The 25,074-nt window shown below is 39.3% G+C and overlaps 1 protein-coding gene and 1 long non-coding RNA gene across 2 annotated transcripts in view; one reads left to right on the forward strand and one right to left on the reverse strand.

Annotated features, from left to right (window-relative positions):
* The window catches only part of LOC134666619 (uncharacterized), a 205,770-nt gene that overhangs the window by 167,622 nt on the left and 13,074 nt on the right, over positions 1–25,074 (reverse strand). The window lies entirely within an intron of this gene.
* Positions 1–25,074, forward strand: part of LOC134666586 (low-density lipoprotein receptor-related protein 4) — a 40,160-nt gene that overhangs the window by 8,754 nt on the left and 6,332 nt on the right. The window contains exons 4-34 of the mRNA XM_063523791.1: positions 417–529; positions 2,677–2,881; positions 4,305–4,434; positions 9,595–9,701; positions 10,820–10,979; positions 11,369–11,516; positions 11,875–12,194; positions 12,537–12,723; positions 13,013–13,166; positions 13,339–13,548; positions 13,649–13,830; positions 13,917–14,080; positions 15,642–15,779; positions 15,901–16,006; positions 16,116–16,266; positions 16,568–16,729; positions 16,948–17,163; positions 17,385–17,574; positions 17,770–17,860; positions 18,218–18,380; positions 18,666–18,799; positions 18,881–18,968; positions 19,066–19,171; positions 19,260–19,563; positions 19,743–20,071; positions 20,147–20,270; positions 22,753–22,847; positions 23,270–23,513; positions 23,679–23,937; positions 24,242–24,433; positions 24,660–24,826. Of these exons, the coding sequence (XP_063379861.1) occupies positions 417–529; positions 2,677–2,881; positions 4,305–4,434; positions 9,595–9,701; positions 10,820–10,979; positions 11,369–11,516; positions 11,875–12,194; positions 12,537–12,723; positions 13,013–13,166; positions 13,339–13,548; positions 13,649–13,830; positions 13,917–14,080; positions 15,642–15,779; positions 15,901–16,006; positions 16,116–16,266; positions 16,568–16,729; positions 16,948–17,163; positions 17,385–17,574; positions 17,770–17,860; positions 18,218–18,380; positions 18,666–18,799; positions 18,881–18,968; positions 19,066–19,171; positions 19,260–19,563; positions 19,743–20,071; positions 20,147–20,270; positions 22,753–22,847; positions 23,270–23,513; positions 23,679–23,937; positions 24,242–24,433; positions 24,660–24,826 (5,339 nt within the window). The remainder of the gene's footprint in view (positions 1–416; positions 530–2,676; positions 2,882–4,304; positions 4,435–9,594; positions 9,702–10,819; positions 10,980–11,368; positions 11,517–11,874; positions 12,195–12,536; positions 12,724–13,012; positions 13,167–13,338; positions 13,549–13,648; positions 13,831–13,916; positions 14,081–15,641; positions 15,780–15,900; positions 16,007–16,115; positions 16,267–16,567; positions 16,730–16,947; positions 17,164–17,384; positions 17,575–17,769; positions 17,861–18,217; positions 18,381–18,665; positions 18,800–18,880; positions 18,969–19,065; positions 19,172–19,259; positions 19,564–19,742; positions 20,072–20,146; positions 20,271–22,752; positions 22,848–23,269; positions 23,514–23,678; positions 23,938–24,241; positions 24,434–24,659; positions 24,827–25,074) is intronic.

The raw sequence follows: 25,074 nt of genomic DNA on the forward strand, positions 1-25,074 counted from the left end.
GTAGACCGTAGTAGCTTCACTGCTGCTACGGACATATACTGATTATACCTATCCGTAAAATAATGCTTTAGCCGTCCCGTCTGCGGCATGAACAGGAGACCATTGAGGGCATTCGGTCAATTCGGAATGCGATTGGTTATTAAAATGTACCTAGACCAAGCAAAGTCTACGTCGATAGCATACGCAGTGCAAGTGTTATTTATACGTCATAATTTCATAGAAGTTAATGTTAAGATTATCACTAGCAATTCGTATGCTATTAAAATCGTTGCAAACTTTTCTTGGTCTAACTAAAAATTGCTTTAAAATACGGAATTTAAAATAGTTTTTAAAATTACCCAGTGGGGACAAAGTAGACACATTTTACGGTACATATAATCTTTGACACTACTTTTAATCGATGTATTTTCACGCAGAACGACCATCGATATTCGATAGAAACGCGGACATCATAGCGGAAGACATTGATCACGAGGAAGACGATGGCGGTTGTAACATTCCGTGCCCTAAGGAAAATTTCTCCTGCCAGGTACGTGTTTATTGACTTTCACTGTAGTAATATTTAGTTTTTATAGTTGCCCAATTTCACGTTAGATGTCGCTGTTCTGTCGGCTACTTCGCGCTATTAAGATTTTTCCACCGCCCCATATATAGTCAATTTGGTTTCGGAATAAATGAGTATTAAGTTGTCAAGAAAGTGTTTCATTACAAAAGGTAGGAAGTGCAGTGTAGTCAATGTCTCAGTGAACATTAGCCCTTACTCATAAATGCGCTACAAGCCTCAATTAGCTAATAATCGTTTGTCTTTATTTTTCATTTCACTTATGTATATGTAAGAAAGGGATAAAACATAATTTAACGAAATCAGGCCCGTGAAGTTTTATGAATAAGGGGGTTTTTCTTTGAAAATCAAGGACCTACATATACGTATACCTCTGCTTACATAACTTACATTTATCGATAAGAACACCATAATCTGTGAAATACGTAGGTAACAATTAAAACAATTTCCATGTTTTTTGACAACAATAAGTCAAATAAGTTTTATATACAAAACAAAGTGCAAGTAAATGCTGCAAAAAAAAACTACCGTTTCCAATGAATAACTTTGCTGTAAGGTTAATTTATGTTATAAATACTAATGTGCCTTATAAGAAATTATTGTTTTGAAAATATGTAGGAAGGTACCTACTAAATAATTATACTTAATTTTATTATAACACTTATAGCTTATAGGTACTAACAGAATTGCGTAATGTCTGGGGCATACTATATTTTTTACAATACCGAAGGTTACGTACGAAACGTAAATACAAAAGCGCTGAAATATTCGCTATCATAGAAATAGGATAATATTTTAATCCTTTTCCAATAGTTGTAAAATCCGCATATTAACGATGCGCGTAAAACGGACAGTTATTCACTGGAGTAAAAATAAATCCGAGCTAAAATCAGATGCACTCCATCAAATAGAATTGTTATATTTAGATGTAACTTTTAGCGATATTGAGGTCATTACCCTCCCTGTCCAGATTATACTTAATGGATATTAAAACTTTGTAATAAATGGGAATGTCACGTCAGTAGGACATTAAGGGCTCCAACAATTTATGCGGATGTCGTCAAACCACTCATAGGATGATTTCAAATTTTGTTACTTCGTGCGACAGGTCACACGAAAGTTTAAATACAAACATCATCCTGTGTGCAAAATTACGTCATCCGCATGAATTGTTCGAGCCCTGGCTCACATTACCGATGAGGCGCACGGCATCTATAATTCGTTTATTTTAGCATTAGAAAGAACTTGCAAGAAGGTAAGCGATCTTAACATGTCTTTTAATTGAAAAACGCTTTTTAAAAATCAAAAACTATTAGGTAGGTACTTATGAAAGCAGAAGAATATAAATGATCGTATTAGATTCATAATTGTTACATATTTGCCGTAACTTATTTTAAAAATGTGTTTTTCAATTAAAACACACATTAAGATTGTTTACCTTATTTCTAATGCTAAAAAAAAACGAACTATAGGCAGGTAGGTATGTAGTAACCTATAGTAACAAAGCTTTAAATACTTAGCGTTTTACGAGTATTAATAGGAATATTACTAGTAAAGAATAAAGATTATGTATTTATGGGTAGGGATACATACATAAGGGAAAAATGGTAATTGGGAAAAGTGAGATTATAAATTCAACTGCTATACGAAATCTTGAGTTTGACATAGAACAGGTTTTTCAACAAAGTTCTTAAGTTTTAATTGTTTAGTAGGTAATGAAATATTTATAAATGGGTAATCATACTACGTACAGTCAGTGTACAACATAACTATCCACTTAACCGTAAGTAGAGCTAGTATGGCAACGTGGGTATTTTAAGTGGATGGGTGGGTGCGTGGGTTCATTAAGTTGGGGCCCTAACTGTACTAGTCCTAAATGAAATAACGTTAACCTCGCTATGCAGATCTCATGCACCTGCATCTCAATGGAGAAACGATGCAACGGCGTCGCGGACTGCGCCGAGGCGGAGGACGAGGCGGGCTGCACGCGCTCCTGCGATGAGCACGAGAACCGAACCCTCTGCCACACCACCAACGTTTGCATCGCCGTCGACTGGCTCTGCGACGGCGATAACGACTGCGGAGATTTCTCTGACGAAACGCACTGTGGTAAGATCTCATGCACCTGCATCTCAATGGAGAAGCGATGCGACGGCATCGCGGACTGCGCCGTGGCGGAGGATGAGGCGGGCTGCACGCGCTCCTGCGATGAGCACGAGAACCGAACCCTCTGCCACACCACCAACGTTTGCATCGCCGTCGACTGGCTCTGCGACGGCGATAACGACTGCGGAGATTTCTCTGACGAAACGCACTGTGGTAAGATCTCATGCACCTGCATCTCAATGGAGAAGCGATGCGACGGCATCGCGGACTGCGCCGTGGCGGAGGATGAGGCGGGCTGCACGCGCTCCTGCGATGAGCATGAGAACCGAACCCTCTGCCACACCACCAACGTTTGCATCGCCGTCGACTGGTTCTGCGACGGCGATAACGACTGCAGAGATTTCTCTGACGAAACGCACTGTGGTAAGATCTCATGCGCCCGCATCTCAATGGAGAAGCGATGCTACGGCGTCGCGGACTGCGCCGAGGCGGAGGACGAGGCGGGCTGCACGCGCAGATTTCTCTGACGAAACGCACTGTTGTGGTAAGCTCTATCTTCACTGTCTTGTCAATCATGCCGCCACATTGTCACGTGATTTCTCCGGGCGGCTGTGGGCTTTACCAAGAGGAAACTCGTGGACAATTAGTGTTACTGAATTAACCAAATCTAAATCTTAAAAACTCTAGCAGGTGCTATCTACTTATTTCCATCAGCTATTCAGGGGTTTTAAAGGATATATAATGAAATGTTAGTTTTGTGACACGTAATTTATTCTCACAATGGGGAAATTGCTCTACAAGTAAATCATTTAGTAAGCTAGCATTAAGCACCTTATACTATGGTCTCAGACGGTAGAGCTGGATCGTGCAGTTCACGAGTTGAATATATATAGGTCGTATTGAGCAACTTTTACTAACTATGGGACCAAAATCGATGTCGATGTTTTATTTATTTATTTGAAGTTTATTGCACAAAATAAAACTTATCGTACAAAAGGCGGACTTAATGCCAAAAGGCATTCTCTACCAGTCAACCTTAAGGGTTATATGGAGAACAATTTTTTATACGATTTCAGGTTTGGTCCCATAGTAAAAGTTATTTAGCTATTTTGCGGGAGCTCAATATTCACCGGGCAAAACACAACTTTGTTTACTTTTTTGTGCTAATAAACATTCTTATTCTTATTCTCACTTCCGCAAATTTATTATCATGCACAACAAACTTAACAAGAACACGTACATTTGCGACAATATGGGGCCCGATTCGTATTTTGAAATAGACATCTATTAGATATCTTTTAGACATCACCAAGATACGATAACGATATGTTTAAGATCTAACCTGTCAAATTTGACATTTGCTCGATTCTGGACATACTCTTGAACGACTTCCACGGGATATGACTTAGAGATCCAATTCACATCTAATAGATATCTTACTCTATCTAACGTAAAAGTGACATTGGTTGCCCGAATTGCGCTGCAAAAGAGAACTAGTTAGGAAAGCGTTAACAGACTTATTACCTCTTACAGACACCTCTAAACCTCTATAGCCAAGAAAATGATGCGCGAGACGTAGGTATCGTGCGTACACGGAAATTTAAAAAATGGAAGTATTATCAAATGTGTATTACAGGTGGCCCAGCCAACTGCACGGCAGAGCAATTCACGTGCGCCAACGGCCTGTGCATCCACAAAGACTGGCTATGCGACGGCGACGACGATTGTCGCGACAACTCGGACGAGACCAACTGCACCAAAGACAAGTGAGTAACGGGCATAGAACGGGCCCTCAATCATCGAATTTAAACTGTTGTGAGAAATACTAACATTGAATAATTACGGTTTAGATTCACTTGTTTTTAATCACTCGCGCGACATGTTTCGGAGAGCCTAGGTCTCCTTTCTCAAGCACTAACAGTGCGAGCAGCGTTCACGACGCGATCCACGGCCGTTCGAAACATGTCGCGCGAGCAGGCGAGGCGTGGCACACTCCGCGATTTCGTCGCTTTGCTACAGGTAGCTAAAAGTACATCCGTTCGACCCCAATTATAGGGAAAGCCATAAGCCGCGCGTGGCGCTGTCGTCACCTAGCGGCCATATCTGTGCTGGTCGTGACAGACGCGTTTTGTTTGAGAGTGAGTCTTCTGTACCTAGTACTATTATATATTCTGTGGCGCGAGTGACTATACTGACTATATAAAAACAAGAGCGTCTAAACCGTAAAATTATTCAAATGGCGTAGCTCTCTTTCTCCCTTCATAGCGTTAATGTAGGTAAACCTTATGATTAGTACATTTGACAAGGATTTTGAAGGTCTACCACTTATCATTAAAGAAGTTGCGCAGTGATATTGTAGTAGCTACAGTCGCCATCAGATATATCGGAGCGGTCAAGGCGCTCACAAATATCTGGACACGCCTTTATTGTCAAGGCGTTATTGTGAGTGTTCAGATATTGTGAACACCTTGGCCGCTCTGATATATATCTGATGGCGACTGCCCATGGTAGCTGAATTTTGTATGTCCAACACATGTTAGAATTGTTTGTTACACATAACGAGTAATAATTTTCTGATTAGGTGTTCCCAATTGACTCGTGGTTGGGGCTTTATAGAAATCTATGGGTCTATCTGAATCTAAAATTGTCAAATTGCTTAAAAAAAACTCCCTAGAATGTGTAGTATTAGATATGTACAGGTATGTACCTATACATTTCAAATAGCCTTAACCTAGCACGCATAAAAATCTGAATAAGTAGGACGAGGTTCAATGAAATTGCATTGATATTCCAACGATACACTCTAAAAGATTGTAAGCACGTGTGTGAATTCCTTGGCGTTTGTGTCATTTGTGTGACATTCCAATATTACATTAGATGTAGGTACTATGGCCAGATAAAGATTTACGTTTCTACCACGACATGACAGGAAATATATGGATTCAAAACTTATAATTGCTATTTTCCAAGTAGCGCGTGTTCTCAATTAGCCTTATTTTATGATAACATAATATCTATAAAACTTTACTTGCTTAACATAATAGAAATCAGAGGGGCGATTTCGTCACTCGAAAATCGGTGGAAAACGGCGAAATGCAAATTTTTGAAATATCAGCGATAGAAATTGGGAATCTAGTGGTATTAACCACTCGTTTTCAGTTCTGTTAGTAGAATTTAAATGCCCAGTAGTGGAGATATTATTAAACAAAGTACACGAAATCGTACCCACGTTCAATTTAAAAATCGGCCCCCATCATCATGCAACCAAGACTTCAACGAATCCGTAGCTGACCGTGATAAGTTCTTACGAACTCCCTCAGTTAAACTATTGACCTTCCTCATTGGCTGAATTGCACCAGATTTTTGGCACTTTAAGTACATACATATGCTACCATCCCCTAGCGAGTCATATCTGACTGCAAAAGGCTATGTAAACATGAACATTGCGTTTCAAAAAATATTTTCCAACCGTAGCGTATCCGTATCCATAAATCTACATGTATTTGCATTTATTTTGCACGAATCGAACTACGACTTAAAAGGACTTATCGGTTTTTTTGGTGTGGATTTCTAAACAACTGCAATAGTGGTTCTGCGAACTGTAGACCTTGCATAACCTACATGACTCCGCCATTTAAAAAAATCCAAAAATATACTCAAGAAAAAAACATCTTATTTCGTTGGCTGAGAATATGTTTGTGCCATATCCATTTTTGAGAAAATCGTTTTTTAGTGATTCCTAAAATAACAAAAAAAATGATATAATTGACGCTAATCGGTTTATGAAAAAAACAATTTTTGATAAATGTTGTGCCATATCCGCATTTTACTATAGGATAAATACACTCTGTTAACAGAAAATTATCACAAAAGTGTTACATATCCACAACTTTTGTGACATATCATACATTATAAGTTTAACATTTACTCATCAAAAACGGATATGGCAATAATAAAAATGCTTTTATTTCATGATTACCACTGTACTGTATTCACAATATTTGTTTGGTACTATTAATAGTAAAAACATGTGTGCCTAAATGATAAATACGTTCAATATTTCCCAAATGTAAAACTTTCCGAAAAATATTTTTTTTCGCTTGTTTTCGCTCTCCTGCAAACCATGTAAGTGGCGTATGGCACAAACGTATTCTCGCCCGACTAATTATCGAACTAAGAAAAAATTACGAGAATGTTGATCAATGCGGCCTGTAGAGGAGAACAACCGGACATATAAGCGTTTTTGCCCATGCTGAAACGGAGACGCTTCAAAAGAGTTGTAAGCTGAGCGAGGAAAACAAATGAAGTGATCTTTTAAAAACCGGCCAAGTGCGAGTCGGACTTGCGTTCCAAGGGTTCCGTATACTAAGTCCTTGGCTGCACATTTCTAATAGGTAGGTTTCCCTATCATTTATAGGTAAAGAACTATGTATTTAACTTCTTACCTATTTATTTTAAAATAAAATAAAAATATATGTATTTGAAATTCTCAAACCGAGCTCCTTCATTTGATAATTGGTCCAGTAGTTTCCGAGAAAATAGGCTGTGACAGACGCACAGATAGACATACGCACGAGTGATCCTAAAAGGGTTCCGTTTTTGTGGAATGACATTGAATGAAGAGTACTTACTATATGAATATAAATAAACCTGATAAGTCAGCTCTTCCTGACATTTTAAAATAAAGGTTTATTTTGTTCCTGGTGTCAAAGTGCCAGTCATAGTAATAATTAGTAAAAACTGTGCGTATAATTAGTTTCGTTTTCAATGGATTTGTACGACTTTGTTTTAAGCAATTCATTGTAAAATATAAAATACGCCACGGGTGAATAAATAAAACAACAGCTCCCTCGAATACGGAACTCTTTCTAAAACCCCATTGAATTGCATGCCGCGCATATTATTTGCATACCGACATCGAATAAAAATCAAAATGTAGCCCACATGGGCTGTATACTGAATTAAATAATAGTAAACGGATTTTTTTTTATTTAATTAGAAAGTTCTGAGAGAAATACGAGTATATTACAAATAAAAAAATTGCCGGCAGTTACATCGGCGACTAGCTCCTAGATAAATAAATCATTAAGTACTTAGTTTTTTCAACATAGTTTAGTCGATGATTTTAAATGTGATAAAATAGGTTTATTGTTTCCCAAGTTTAGCGTCTAAAACATTTTACTCCTCACTACTACGACTCGTATTTGGAATTGATAATTAGGTAGGTACAAAGATAACATGTAAAAAGTATTTTATCGTAAATATTTCAGATAGTATATATAAGTAAATAATCCATAGGTAAGTATTTATTTTATACCGTTTAAAACACACACGTATTTAATTAGACATATTTTCGAAGTTCATCAGAATAATCCATCAAGAGGTTATTGTATTGAGTAGGTGTTTGCCTATTATTTATGTAATTGTTACTCTTTATGTTTATATTTTGCTTTGTTGTGTCCAAAGCCGGCATATACCTAGACTAGAGGGCAAAAGGCGGAGTAGGTTCTGTAGATCAATACTGGCGCGGCGGGCGCGCGGCGCTGCGCCGTTGCTATGGCGACGCGCCTACGCTCGCAGCCTCCGGCCCGTGAAGGAGACTGGCCCGATATAACCGAGTTCCGTGGGCGGTTTCATTATAGAACGAAATCGTTCATGAGATTAACGTTTTGAAGCCTACGTCTGATTTCTATGTATAGGTACATACTCAATAGCGACTTGCGGTATTCAGGCTTCATGAGTTACGTCGCAGAAATCTTGACAATTCATGAGTTAAAGTTAATTCTTGTATTAAGTTATAATTAAAAGAAAAACGAAAAAAGTCCTCTGATTTCCGGAATGTAGTTCATGAGTTTTCAAGCTTCACTGCCTTAGAAAGTAGGTAGATCACATATACAGTCTATATTCTTATTAATCTTCATGGGTCTCTATATTTAGAATAACCATGTGATGTAGGTAGGTAATAAGGTTGTTACGTAACGGTGCCGGATTACCATTTCTAGTTAGTCTGGCGCTCGGATTAGTACTATTACTATAATTTACAATGAACCGAGGATTATCTAGGGACTATCTTAACACAGTTAAAGTGGGTATGTACCTATAGCAAACTGCCGTGTGTGCATAGTTGCATATGCATACCCTATTATATTTAGCTTTTATCTGAAAACATATGTATCGGCTCGATTCGGGAAATGAATTAGAGATCCACTAGATATGAAATAGTAAAGATATATGACGTTCTACGGCAAAAGGTACCTTATGGCGGCTGGCGTCGCGATTATTAAACATGTGTCGTCCCACGGGTAAAGTTACCCCATAGCGGTTGGCGCTTACGCCATTATTAACGCGCATCAATATTATTGCGGCACGACGTAAGCGTCAGTCGCCATAAAGTACCTTTTGCCGTGGAACGTCACATAACTTTACTAGTTCATATCTAGTGAATCTCTAATTCATTTCCCGAATCGCGCCGGTTGTTGTTTATTGTAATGTAAAGTTCCACGAATAGATTTCATTTAGGTACTCAAATTAGACCGCATGGCGGGGAATAAGTCCTATGTCTATTTTAATCATTTGTGTACGAATGAGGGCGGGATAGTCAAGAAAAGTTAAGTAGGTATAAAATGAAATTACAATATTCAGACGATGCTTCGACTTCTATTTAGAATATGAGTACTTACTCGTATTCTTGTATCATATGGGTATAATATGTTTATATCTTGGTATATAGATAACCTTTGCATTGCAACGCAATAATATGCAATAAATATTTATTGGATTATACCTATATTGAAGGACAAGGTTAGATACACAAGATTAGAGATTAAATAACAGGAGAACTTTTCACTTAGAGCGACCAACGACCATAATTGCAGTGGGCGCAAGGGAATTTTGACTTGATGTTTTATTCTTTCTTTTTTTATCAGATGCAGAGAAAACCAATTTACGTGTGCCACCGGCGAGTGCATACCATCACACTGGCGTTGTGATAAGGAAGCTGACTGCCCAGAAAACTCAGACGAGATTGACTGCCGTGAGTATACAATTATACCTATTTATTGTTGTATGTGAGGTAGATTGGCAGGATACCTTTAGAAATGTATTCCAAATTCTTCTTGATGCTTGCTTCTGAAACCGGTTCCATTTCACTAATTTGCCGCTGGAAACTTTTTAAAGTTTTGTAATTTTTGACATGAGAAATTTTCAGAAAAATCTGATAGTACGAGTTTTGCATTTTTTTTTCTTTGGGAAACTTTTAGCAAATTGCACATTAGGTTTATTTGGACTCACTAATTTAAGTGTAATAAATTTCTTATGCCAGGTTTAGTATATCAAATACTATTGGCACACTATAAATGAAACCAGGGGCCCGTTTCTCAAAAGCTTGTAACTTGTTATACAAGCGGATGCCACTTTTTGACAGCTTTGGTTAGAAAGGGACTTCCACTTGTATTACAAGTTACAAGCCTTTGAGAAACCGGCCCCTTATGTGCAATTTCAACTTTCTAGCTTTTGTAGTTTCGGCTCTGCGTTGATGAGTCAGTCAGTCAGGACACGCGCATTTATATATCTGTATAGACGAGATGAGTTATTCAAGTATTGATGTCGTGGGTACATGTCCCCCATCCAATTATCTCATTTTTCACCAATGAACACGGGGGGGCCTTGGGACACTGAACCTTGGCAACGGTTTTGATAATTTAACAGTAGGTATTTATTTATCCGGTATCACTGAACATACAAAACGTGGCACAAAATATTTAAATTTGTTTGTCCTATACATACATTATATTATACATAAAATGTTTTTATGTTGAGACTGAGATTGGAATCAGTAATGTAAATTGTAAACCTTGATAGAAAAAACCACAGCATGAATATTTATTTTCGTAACACTCATCATTTAATGTGAATATGTAGGTATTTAAGTACTCCAATGTGCATGTGGGAGGAGTACATAAAATTAGTAATAGACATTAGTACAGCCCCCTACCCTAAGTATAAATAATCCTATTATGAGATTCTTCAAACCCACCTGTTTTATGCAGGTATAAGTACCCAATTATTGTTTGTTCAACTCAACTAAGTTCCAAATATGAGTCATTATGATTTCGCTATCTTTAGAAAAGCAAATATGGACTTGTTCAACAGCTTTGGACTTGATACGCTGCGCCGAGGCAGAATTTCAATGCGACAACAAGAAATGCATTCGCAAAGACTTCCAATGTGACGGCGACAACGACTGCGGCGACTGGACCGACGAGGACTTCTGCCCGATGATGCCGGGCAGCTGCAATGCTGGCGAATTTAAGTAAGCCCTGTATGACACCAACTCGGATATAGTGCGACATAAAATAGTAGAAATTAAATGAAATGGAACTAAAAAAAACATACTAAATTGTTGCCATGTTTAAGCATTTTACGACGAAAATGTGACAGTTTCGTAGGTCGCGGCTCAATAATTTTCTACGATTTCTTGTCGGATTATACGTAGGTGCCTCATTTGATCTCACCGATTCAACCCTGGAAAACTTATATAACTTTTCCTTTCATACCTACGATTCATATAATGCCCATATCATTATATGAATCGTAGGTACCCCATATAATATGATCAGACCCCTACGGGATTTTAAAAACATTTAATTCGCGTTTCGGAGCGCGAGTCCGACTGTCACTTGACCGGTTTTTTTTATTAAGGTGTAGCGACGGCAAATGCATCCCGGAGCGATGGCGCTGCGACACCGAGCGGGACTGCTCGGATGGCGGGGACGAGCTGAACTGCGAACACGGCATGCGGAACTGCACCAGCGATGAATACACCTGCGCTGATAGGCGGTGCATATTGGTAAGTTGCGCGGCCACGTAGCGTGGGACGCCCTCTGGCCAGATGGCGGGATGACTTCCACAGGAGGACCGGCAGCGACTGGACGCGTACCTTAGGAGAGGCCTGTCAAGCAGTGGATTGAAACGGGCTGATTATGATGATGATGATTGGTAAGTTCGGACAAACCGACTGCATGCTGAGTAGCCTATAAAATAAGTAAGCCAATGTGCCTCGTCAAAACATTTATCATACTCCTGTGATTGTGATTTTTGTATTGCTTTAACACAATGAGTCCCATACAGTGATATTGATCCTCAAAACAAACCTGATCGACTGATACCATTCATAAAAAATTGTCAAATACTCTATTGTATCACAGAAAACATGGCTTTGCGACGGCGTCCGTGACTGCTCAAATGGTGAAGACGAAATGCATTGTCAAGTATTTTGTGAAGAAGACCAGTACACATGTGCTACTCAGGAGCATCTTATCAGCAGCGCGTTTAGAAACTGCGTGAATAGAAAACACGTATGCGACGGCATGAAGGACTGCCCTAAGGGTGATGATGAGGAAAAATGTCCAACGAAGAGGAAGTGCGGTCCAGAAGATAAATGCGAGAAGCAATGTATCACAACTTATGATGGACTCCCTGCGTGTGCTTGCCCTTTAGGTTTTTTATTGGCTGATGATGGTTTTAGGTAAGTGTTAATTACATACATACATCCCTGGCTCAGTGACCCAAAAAGGATCTTAGCCTCTGACACAAGAGAGCGCCACTCTGCCCTATTCTGCGCCACTTCACGCCAGTTGGGTATTCCGAGGCGGACAAGTCTTTTGTGATTCGTCACTCCAGCGGTATCTGGGACGCCTGGGATGTTATCCGCCCGGGTGCCCCACATACACTTCTCACAGCACGATCCTCCCCCATCCTCTCCAGGTGACCGAGCCAGCGGAGTCGTGTGGCTTTGAAGTGTTAATTGGCGATATAAATAACATAGAAGTGGCTAAACATAGAGGTAACTATTTGATTATATTTCCAGTTGCCGCGACATTGACGAATGCATGTATGAGCAAGATCCAGTTTGCTCCCAAACATGTTCTAATACGATTGGTAGCTTCCAATGTGGATGTATGACAGGATATGTCCTTCGCCCTGATGCTAGATCTTGCAAACCTACGGGAGAGTCGCCAACCCTGCTGTTTTCGAATCGCATTGGAATTAAACAGGTATATTTGTAAATCGCAACTACTTTAAACCAAGGACTGTTATAGGTATAACTATAAATCAAAATATGTCAAAGCAATCACAAGAATTATTTTCTTTGATATTATAGAATAGTATTTCGGTAAGGGTAACGTTGATCAGTTTAGCTAAATGAAGTGCAAAAAAATACATAAACAACCGTGATACCGAAATTGAATACCGGTTAATTTGTATGAAAAATAGACCGGTATTCGGTCCCTGTTTTACCTTCTTGTAAAATATGCATAGTTTACTATTAATACTTTTTTTTAGGTTTGGCTCACTGGCGATAACTACATGTCTGTTGTAAAAGGACTTCATAATGCGGTAGCATTGGACTATCACTACGAAAAACAGCTAGTCTTTTGGACTGAAAACAATCTGAGAGTCATACGTGTGGCACAAATGAATAACAATAACATTACAGGTAGGTTCTCATACAAATTGAATCCTATCGGAATCATTACATGGTTTCATCGCATTCCTTTGATTTACTGAAATAAAGTGGCTCCGCCAAAGGCACTACCGTGGCCTATTCTAACTTATATTCTTTTACAGAAATCATGAAACTATTAGCTAAATTTTTTTAATTGTTACAGATGTTATAAGGTGGGGTTTGGAAACACCAGGTGGTGTGGCAATAGATTGGATCCATGATCTAATATTTTGGACGGACTCGGGAACCAGGCGTGTTGAAGTAGCTACTTTAGAAGGTCTCCAAAGGGCGGTAATAGCAGCCAACGATTTGGATAAACCGAGGGCTATAGCCGTTCATCCGGGAGATGCTTTGGTGTTTTGGACCGATTGGGGTAAGATTAAATTGGTGCTATTTCATTGCCATCAGTTTCTTCAAATTTTTTGACAGGTAACGAGTACAAAAAATTACAATTATTATAATTTTAATTTTAGGTCCTAATCCAAAAATCGAGCGAGCTGATATGGATGGCAACAATCGCAAAAGTGTCATTGTAAGTCAGATATTCTGGCCCAATGGCCTGACTATTGACTACATTGAATCTAAGATATACTGGGCGGACGCAAAGCACCATGTTATAGAAAGTGCATCTTTCGATGGAAGAAATCGAAGACGGGTATGTATAATTGTATATTGTTTTTTTTTTTTACATCTTAGGAGGTATTTTTTAATAAATATGTTGTATAAAATATTTTTGTACAGATCACGAATAAAGGATTGCCCCATCCGTTCGCTCTGACAATGTTTGAAGACGCGATTTATTGGACTGATTGGCACACAAAGAGTATATCAACTGTCAATAAGAGGACTGGAATGGGAATACAAACTGTCCATGCTGGATTAAATGCCCCTATAGATATTCACAGGTGACACTATGAATAACTTATATACGTGTTTTATTACTTTAAAATAGCATAGCGGCATAACACAATCCTTATTGAGGTTGCTGTCAATAATAGTATATTTATACCTGTAACAATACTAATTCTCACGACGCGTGGGCTTGAATACTTTCTCGCTCGCACAGTACTGCGTCACACCGGCCAGCCACCGAGGAGCACCGAGCGCGCACGACGATCGCCGACCGGGCGGTATAAAAGCCGCAGCCCGCGCCGCATCAGATCACTTAGCTAGCGACTGCCTTAGCGATAGGTACACCTCTGTCCTTTGGCTAGTCTCAAGTCTCGGTCGGGAGTTCGATAGCCACTTGCAGTCTTCTCCCTGACCTCCCTAGGATGACTTAGCTAGTGGCAGCCATAGCGATAGGTACACCTTCTGTCCTTTGGCGAGTCATAATGAGTCTGGAGTTCGATAGCCCACCTGCAGTCTTCTCCAAGACTTACCTAGGTCCCTTGGCGATAGGTTCATAGACTGTCCCTTGGTTTTTACATTATTGTGAGCTGTCACGCTCAACAATGACAACTACCCACTCTTTTAAAGAAGAAGTTGCATCTACCCTACATTATTTTTCTAAACTACCCTACGTGTAAAATGGGACTGTACAAAATAAATAAGGAGGCAAACGACGAATCATCTAAAGAAGGTAGTAACAACACAACAAGAAGTCATAGTAGCAACAGAAAATCCACAGTAACACCAATACAGTTGATGTATGCTATTCAGACCAGCTTCACTCCAGGGGGAGGGTTCCGTCGAACACCCTCTCAGGCAGTAACTGTAAGGATAGTGCCAACTTGGCGAAAACTGAAGGAGACATCGTTCTACACAAGTCCTGGTACCTACTCTCTCTTCAGACATACGTGTGCCAGAGGGAGAGACTATAACAATACAGATCCTGGTACTCTCACGGGACGTTACCGAGCACCAGAGGGAGAGAATGTAACAATACTGATCCTGGTACTCTCACGGGACGTTACCGAGTACCAGAGGGGGAGAATGTAACAATACTAATTCTCACGACGCGTGGGCTTGAATACTTTCTCCCTCGCACAGTACTGCGTCACACCGGCCAGCCACCGAGGAGCACCGAGCGCGCACGACGATCGCCGACCGGGCGGTATAAAAGCCGCAGCCCGCGCCGCATCAGATCATTCTAGCTAGCGACTGCCTTAGCGATAGGTACACCTCTGTCCTTTGGCTAGTCTCAAGTCTCGGTCGGGAGTTCGATAGCCACTTGCAGTCTTCTCCCTGACCTCCCTAGGTTTAGCTAGTGCCTTGGCGATAGGTTCCCGACTGTCCCTTGGCAATTTGCATCGGTAACAGGCGTGCTCAACCTTGCCGTCGGTTATTCGATTTTAAGTTAGTTAGGAAGTAACCAGTTTTGTATGAACCCATAAATGTATGCACCTATATGTATAAGTTTTCATAGTCAATAAAAGTATCGTTGACATTGGCGTTTGAGTGAAACTCCCATCTACCCTACATACCTAAATTTAATAATGTCCGATAATATATTATTCTTTACAGTTATCACCCGTTGCGTCAACTGAGGACATATAAGAACCGTTGCGGTGGCAATAATGGCGGATGTTCACATCTATGCCTTCCTAACAGCAATGGCTACTCCTGCCGATGTCCTGTTGGCTTCAATTTGAATTCTGACGGGTAAGAGCCGCTGTCGGCATTAAAACTCAGCGCAATAAATTTGAGCTAAAAATAATAATTTTAATGATGTATTAAAAATACATCCGATATATTATAATTGATGTATATTTTACCTTTTTAGACGAACATGCGAAGAATCTCCGGAAAAACTTTTACTGTATGCCCAAAGAAAAGATATTAGACTAAAACAACTATACCCACGCAAGCAAATGGATTCCTTAGACATGGTAAACTCTCGAATTATTTAAACCTTCTGATTTAGCTACGTTCATAATCTAAATGTTTTATTATTTTTCCTATACTAATTTAAAACTTGAAATATTGGCTTCGGATCAGGTGATACCAGTGGACCATATCAAATCGGCCATGGCTTTGGACTGGGACCATAACAGCAATTCTATATTCTGGACCGATGTTGAAAAAGATACCATCAATCGAGCTTATTTGGATGGGTCCAATCAGACGGTTGTTGTAGGGTCGAATCTGAGTAAGTAGCGATACAAGTTTAATCTAAAGAATAAATATAAACTTCAAGTCTTTAAAATAATTTCTTGCGCAGAAATATCGCTCGAGCGTTATTTTACACCTGAGTCAGGGTGAAAGATGACAACTAACATTTTTGTTTATATTATACAGTATTGTATTTCCGCGATTTTATCGAGAAAAGTAATTCTAGGTCCATACAAATCAATTGCCAGCCTCGTATTCCATACAACTATTTTACCAGTAAACCTTAATTTCTAACCTAAAGATGCCGCTTTAGTAATGTACTTATTTTTTGCTTTTAGTTTCTCCTGCTGGCTTGGCATATGACTGGTTAACTGACAAGTTATACTGGACTGACGCTGGAACTAACAGAATTGAGGTGGCCAATGCTAATGGCAGCATGAGAACCCTTTTAGCCTGGGAAAATATCGACAAGCCCAGAGATATTGTATTAGATCCTAAAGGTAAGAATCTGCTTAGGTATATCATGAATAGGAGAACTGTATTCAACTTTAAGCGCTCCATCAAAGTTTAATTTTACGACGTACGAAAATTAACAAAAATGTGTAATCCAGATGACAATAAAATAATTTACCGTTGAGCTGATCTGATGAGGAAGCCAGGGTGAAATAATTCGTTTTGATGAGTTCGTTTTTGTCATGGGTTCATGGTTATCTTACAGGAGGGGTGATGTATTGGTCGGATTGGGGTCTGAGTCCCTGCATTGAACGCGCGGATATGGACGGTGGAAACAGGCAACGTCTCATCACCGGTGACATGGTTTGGCCCAATGGTTTAGCCCTAGACCTTGATCGACAGCGCATTTACTGGACAGATGGAGGCAACAAAACTATTCAATATGCCCGTTTCGATGGCACTGGAAGAACTATTTTGATAGGTAAGGGCTTGCTGTATTGTCTGTATTATTTCTTTCTATTGCGGTGTGTAAATAATACAGAGTACCTATTGTACTTGCACAACTCAATAAACGTACCTAAGTCCCAATTTTCAAGTCAGCCCCATCAAGTCATTTAACTTTGAAAGCAAAATTGCATAACGTAGGTACTTAAACCGAAAAATTGTATAGACACTCAATCGATCTGTTTATCACTAACACAGGTCAGGACCTATCACATCCCTTCGGCCTGGACTTATATGGGGACGAAGTGTTTTGGACAGATTGGGACACACAATCCATACAAGCTGCTAATAAGTACACTGGCAACAACAGAAGAACCCTTGGATCTGGCGTAGCTGGGATTATGGACGTCAGGGTTTTCCACAAGGAAAGGATCCGTGAAGCTAATCAGTAAGTACTTTAAGCCGTTTTGTGTTCAGAATTCAAATCGTATTGTGCAACTAAGGTTACGCCCTTTTGCTTGTAAGGCTTTTTCCCTTCATTATGCGTGGCCCGACACGCACTGCCGGGTTTTACGTATTTAATCCTGATTTTTTTGGTTACAAAATCCATACAACAGTGACTTATACTATTATTTATTAACAGATGCACCAAAAACAACGGAGGGTGTTCTCATTTATGCTTGCTAAAGCCAAGAGGTCGTTCATGTGCTTGCCCCATTGGAATAAAAATCAGCGTAAGTATAATGTTTTAATTATTTTTGCTAACTGACAATCACACATATTTTTTTATGAAAAAAGGCAGATGAATGTAAATAATGTTAACGAATAAAATGGTTCCTGACAAAGCCTAGTTACGTGGCGGATATGTGTTTATCAATTATAATTATATTGCTTACTTTCATCAACGATTGATCTGTGTTTTGTCAAACAAATAAATTTGTAGTGGATCTCGTTCCTTCCGTGAATTCTTCAACATCTATCTAGTTAAAGTTAGGAGATATTAAAATGGAAAATTCTAATACGTATATGATTTTATTTCTTTTAATTTAGGTAAGTATATAAAACATTTAACGGTGTTAACTTTATTGCAGAAGGACGGTAAAACCTGCACAAACGGTCCAATAAACTTTCTTATCTTCGCCCATCGCACCGACATCCGCGTGATTTCGCTGGACGTGCCGTACCAAATAGACGTTGTGTTGCCCTTACCACCACTAAAGAACGCCCTTGGAGTTGATGTTGACCAAAAGACGGGTAATTGTTCATAAAATAACCTAACCTAACCTTTGAATTAATATGTATGTCTTTTTACATTTTTATATTTCAAAACAACCTCACTAACCAACCAACTCTACTCTCTTCTTATTCACTCATGAGATTCTTCATTTGATTGATATTGTATTTACTTTATAATTCAGTTAAGAGTATTAAGACACACCATGTTATTCGTTTTGTTTTTTGGATTAGGTACCTAAATAACTATCCCCTATAATATTTTTTTGTATGATAACATGCATAACATTATGTTTATATAAACAGGTCTTATATACTGGACTGACACCGCAGAGAGAAAAATTCAACGCTCTAATAAACTTGGTGAAAATATCGAAACAATAATTGGCAAAGGTCTTCATACTGCAGATGGTATCGCGATTGATTCAAGCGGGAGGAAGGCAAGTTCAATAGAAAATGTATTTTGAGAGGAAACTGTTTTAAAAGTGTTTATGCTCAATTATGCCTATGCTTTGTTACAGATTTATTGGACTGATGGCGGTCGAAACAGTATAGAGGTCGCTGAATTAGATGGAAGCAATAGAAAAGTTTTAGTGTGGACTGGGCTAGGTATGTTTTCCAATAAAACAAGACTAACATCACGACAGTGAAAATAAAGACTGACTACTATATAATATATATTAACATCGTTTAACATTGTCGACAGATTCTCCACGAGCGATTGCTTTACACTATGATCTGGGATATATGTTTTGGTCGGACTGGGGCACTTCAGCTAAAATTGAAAGGGCGGATATGGACGGCAAAAACAGGCAAGACTCCGTCCTCTCATCTCATGTAAATTAAATAGCTTAGTATTGTAATCATATAAAGGTAGTCTTAATTTCTTTATCATTTTAGGCGTGTTATTGTCGACAACGACATTAAATGGCCGAACGGCTTAGCGGTTGATCGTGTCGAGGGTCGTCTCTATTGGAATGACGCAAAAGTCTATACGATTCAGACCTCAGACTTCAGTGGTAACGACCGACGCACCATTCGGGACAAAGTCCAATATCCCTACGGTATCGTGATCGTAGGTCCATATATCTATTGGACTGACTGGAAAACGGAAGCATTGCATAGAGCCAACAAGACGAATGGAAATGATTCGATAATTATTAGAGAGAACTTGAAAGGTCTTATGGATATTCGAGCAGTTCAGGTGAGTGCAGCATAAGGAAACAATATTAACATGTGATGTGATTCGTACTGGCTTGGCGTGTATACAATGTTAATAAATTTGTAGCAAAAGAAGGTAGGATAGTTAGAATGACGTTACACCAAAAATATTCTGGCTAGCTAAGACAATACGCGAGTACTTATGTTTCCTTATATTTGCAGAGTGAACACCTCGCGAAAAACTTATGCGGTCCTAACAACGGGGGTTGCTCCCATCTGTGCCTCCGTTCACCGGAAGGATATTCCTGCGCTTGCCCAACCGGTATCTTATTTGAAAATCAAACGGAACAACACCCAAAGAAGTGTAAAAAGCATCCAGATAACTTTCTCGTGTTCGCGACAAGAGGAAGCGTGGCGTTTATATCGTTGGACACTCCAGAACAGTGGGACGTCACCCTTCCAGTCACCGGAGTTCAAAATTCTATTGCAGTTGATTTTCACTGGGACAGAAAATTAATATTTTTTACTGATGTAGAAAAGAACGTTATAAGGTTTGTAAAACTCAACTTGCGTGAAATTTATCAAACTTGGAAAATGTGGAAAATAATTTCGTCGTTATGTTTTAGATCTATTAACATGCTGAACATGAGCGATACAAGAGTCGTAGTGAAGAACAGATTGGATACTCCAAATGGCCTAGGAGTCGACTGGATAGCGGACAATATTTACTGGACGGACAATGAGTATAAGGTACGTAGTTTTGTGTTTATATATTCCTTTTCTTAAGAGTGCTATTACATTTCGGGGTTGAGCGAGTTTAGGTATTTTACGCGCTGCGGCAGGCCGTGCGAGCTCAGTATTCCGATCCCTTCTACCACACTCGCACTACAATGATGGATTAAACATTCTTGATCCTTCGCGAAGCATATTGAAATCAACCATAACAACACTAACTGTAACTTATAAAGTCCTAAAACTGTTATTTGGTAAGTACGAAAATACTAAATGCAGTGCAAATGTACATAGGGGCTGTTCATAAATTACGTCATCTATTTTTGACCCCTCAAATCATCCAAAAATCATGCTTCGGATGACTCTGTTTCCTCCTATACGTCATGCTACCATCATCCGATGTCCAGACCCCCCCCCCTCCTCCCATTTGAAATGACGTAATTTATGAATAGCCCCATACTCGTACTTATGAACGTATATTACTCGAAAGAAATTATAGGTACTCGCTTATTTACATATTTCGTCATTGCATTTGGTACCTATAGGTTGTAAAGTTTGTATCAACGAGGGTTTAAAAACGAACTGGTACTGAGGATCTGATGATAATGATGATGATTAAGGTGGTCACGGATACCAATCAACCATGTAGTACCATGATTAGGCTCGTTTGATTAGTCTCAACAAGATCTTTGACACTGAAGATACACAGGGTCTGATGATGGAGCTGGAAGGTGGCCACGGGTACCAGTCTATCATGTAACTAAACCACTTCGTGTTTGGGCTCGTTTGATTCGTCTCAACAAGATCTTTGACACTGAAGATACACAGGGTCTGATGATGGAGCTGGAAGGTGGCCACGGGTACCAGTCTATCATGTAACTAAACAATTTCGTGTTTGGGCTCGTTTGATTCGTCTCAACAAGATCTTTGACACAAGACAGTACTCAGGGTCTGATGATGGAGCTGGAAGGTGGTCACCATTACCAATCAACCATACAACTAAACCACATCGTGTTTAGGCTCGTTTTATTCGTCTCAACAAGATCTTTGACACTAGGTGATACTCAGAGTCTGATGATGGAGCCGGAAGGTGGTCACCGGTACCAATCAACCATGCAAGTAAACCACTTCATGTTTAGGCTCGTTTCATTAGTCTCAACAAGATCTTTGACACTAGGTGATACTCAGAGTCTGATGATGGAGCTGGAAGGTGGTCACCGGTACCAATCAACCATGCAACTAAACCACTTCGTGTTTAGGCTCGTTTGATTCGTCTCAACAAGATCTTTGACACTAGGTGATAAACCAAACACGAAGCCCAAGTCAAGCATCAGACCCTGAGTACTATCTTAAGTCAAAGATCTTGTTGAGCCGAATCAAACGTGCCCAAACACGAAGTGGTTTAGTTGCATGGTTGATTGGTACCGGTGACCACCTTCCGGCTCCATCATCAGACCCTGAGTACTATCTTGTGTCAAAGATCTTGTTGAGATGAATAAAACGAGCCTAAACACGAAGTGGTTTAGTTGCTTGGTTGATTGGTACCGGTGGCCACCTTCCGGCTCCATCATCAGACCCTGAGTACTATCTTGAGTCAAATAAATACATATAGAATGTCAGGTCGTTTCAAATATTTTTAATCCTGTCCGGTAGTTTATTAAACTGTACCATTATAAATTATAATACTATAAAAACAGTGCTAGGATCAAAGTCTCTCGTTGCGGTTTTCACGCACACAGTATAGCGTTTTACACGGCGCCCGCCGCACACAATGATAAAAAACCTCGTCGTCGCCGTTGAAAATGTGCGGAGCCGACCGACACACGTCCTGCCTGTACAAGCTCTGCCGCGGCACTGAGCTGGCGAGTGCGCGTCATCGGTAATATAGAGTAGTTTTCAAAAAATTGCCAAATAATTATAGTAGAATTTCATAAACACTAATGTATACCAACAGTATAAGCAAACGTTGCAGATTGCTTGAGTAAGAAAATGACTTCGATATTAACTAGATTTTCGTAGGAATTGACACTTGTTTCGGAGCGAAAATTGAGTTCGTTTTACTTTGATTTTCTCTTTCTCAAAGGTATGTAGGAAAATTATCGTTTGATATGCCTAAAGTACAGGGTATTAGTAATACAAAATAGCCAGGTTTAGTAGAGTAAATTTCTCAACATTTCCAAATAAGAGCTTGCCATTCAGTGCTTCACGGGGTTTTTCGGAAACGACCATCAGAAAAAAAATCATTACTAATTTAATAAGTGTTTTTTCTAATATTTACAACGATATTTAAAAAGATAAGAAGACGCTTTTACTGGAACAAGTACTCATTGCTTCTAATAATGAGCACAAAGTCCTGAATTTCGTCGACTAGTATCATCAATTTTGCATTATTTCGACTTTTCTTGTAAGAGCGCTCTTAAGTAAACGTAATCTTAAACTCAGAAAAAACAACATTTTACCTTTATTTGTCAAAGCATAGGTACCTAATGTTTGGTTGCAGGTGATCGAGGTAGCACGACTGGATGGATCATGCCGAAAAGTCTTGATTAATGGCCTCACAGAACCAAGAGCGATAGCGTTATTCCCCGCTAAAGGGTAAGATCACGTTAAAACTAAAATAATATTGAATTGAATTGAATTGAAATAGCCTTTATTCCTGACATATACATTTTTACATTTTCTTTTACACTATACGAGTATTTATTTATGTTTTATTTATTTATGCTTCTACTCTTTTCTTTTATTTTTCTTTGTCAGGCTGTCCTTGACATAGGCCTCCTCCAGGCGACGCCACTCCTCGCGGTCTTTTGAGAGTCTTCTCCAGTCTGCAGGAAAGTCATCTTCCCATCTTTTGTACGGTTTACATTGTGGTCTTTTCTTTCCTCTTGGGTACCACTCTGTGACATCTTTTGTCCATTTGTCCTTAAAAAGGACAAATGGACAAAATAATATACCTACCTATGTATATCGTTATGCATTTTTTATGGGGAAACTTATATATATAATATCTTTTTCAGATACTTGTATTGGAGCGACTGGGGCGAACACCCTAGCATTCAACGAGCTTATTTAGATGGAACCCAGAGAACAGTGATCGTAAACAAAGACTTAGGCTTTCCTAACGGTATAACGATAGATTTTAGAGACAGGCGATTGTACTGGACTGACGCTTTAAAGGACAGAATCGACACGTCAGATTTGCACGGCAACCACAGAGTTCAGCTGATACCAGATGCTAAACATCCCTTTGGTATGACACAGGTAAGGCGAATTACTACTTGATCTAGTTAAAACTTATATACCTATGTAGTATAATTCATCAATAAGCTATCCTGACATTCATGAAGTTGCAATGCAAAGATGTAAATGCTTACGTACAATAGGGCAAAGGGCAAATGATTAAAAACAATTCATGTTAATTTTCAGTTCAACGACTACATCTACTGGACAGACTGGTTTAAGAAGTCCGTAATGCGAGCCGACAAGAAGACAGGAAAGAACATCACAGCGTTGCGAACAGACCTGGAAATGGCGATGGAGATAAAAGCCGTGACGTCGGAGAAACAGCGCGGATGGAACCCGTGCAAGGAGGGCAACGGCGGTTGCTCGCATTTGTGTCTCTTCAAAGGACACGATTACATCTGCGCCTGTCCGGATGAAGCAGACTCAAGGCTCTGTGACACAAGTAATGCCTCAGCCACAGAAACCACCCTGAACTATTTTGCGCGACGCTGGCTCTAAAGTTATAAGTCCATTTAATTTTCACGCCCCATGCTAAAGCGTCAGCGTCAGCGTTAAGCAAAATCGTTTGTAGATTAATTATTGTTGACAGAGTTCAAAGATTGAAATTTTACATACGCAGAGTAATAAGAATAGATGCTTCATTTATATTGAATCTACTTAATTTCAGGCACATTCGATGAACCATTTAGGCATCTTATAGCATCTATCTAAAATAAATAAAAAGAAAATTTGCTTTCGTTTTGCAGTTCCAAATCCCAAAGTCGACATTAGTCTGCGGCCACCATATCCCGATTACGAAATAGATCTGGAAGACCTCGATAAACGCCCCCCAATGCCAACTCAAATCCCGGATACGAGTATCATGAGCATCTTACTGATTGTTATTGGGGTTCTGGTTTTCATCATCTTGGCTATAATTGTCCTGGCAATTGTTTGCGGTAAGTTTTAAAGGTTTATACGCTTAATGATTAATAATGATATACTGTCTATTATAAATTTCACAGTGTATGAGGCCGCTGTAATGCTGTGTAAATTTTATGAATCAATAAAAAAAAAAAGATAGCGCCGTGAGTTCAAAAACCTTAAAAGAGTTACTAAAATAAATAATTCTACGTATCAATTGTTTCAATTGAAAATGTTAATGAAGACTCTGTGCAATTACAGTAAAATTAAAACGCGAGCGCGGCGGAGAGCTGAAGGAGAACTACCGTGAATCAGGCGGACATATCTCCTTCCACAACCCGAACTACAACTGCACCACCGGCGGCCCCGACGCCACTGAGCGGAGACCTAATCGGTTCCAAGGCATCTTCAAATATGACAAAAACCAGGTAACCCATTTGTTATATAAAATGTTATACATATCTACTTATAAATAGGGATATTAATTATAATAATGTTGAGAATTTTAATAAGTACATAGTTAAATACCAGAGCGTAATGTACAAAAGCGAACCTTCGTTTGCTCTCTAACTAAAATATTATTATCTACCTAGTTATTTATTTTCTATTACCCCATTTGATAGTTGGCCTATAAGTACCTATCAAAATTAGTGGCTTCAAGAATTCATGTTACACT

Source organism: Cydia fagiglandana, chromosome 8 (genome assembly GCF_963556715.1).
Source record: "Cydia fagiglandana chromosome 8, ilCydFagi1.1, whole genome shotgun sequence".
Lineage (NCBI taxonomy): Eukaryota > Metazoa > Arthropoda > Insecta > Lepidoptera > Tortricidae > Cydia > Cydia fagiglandana.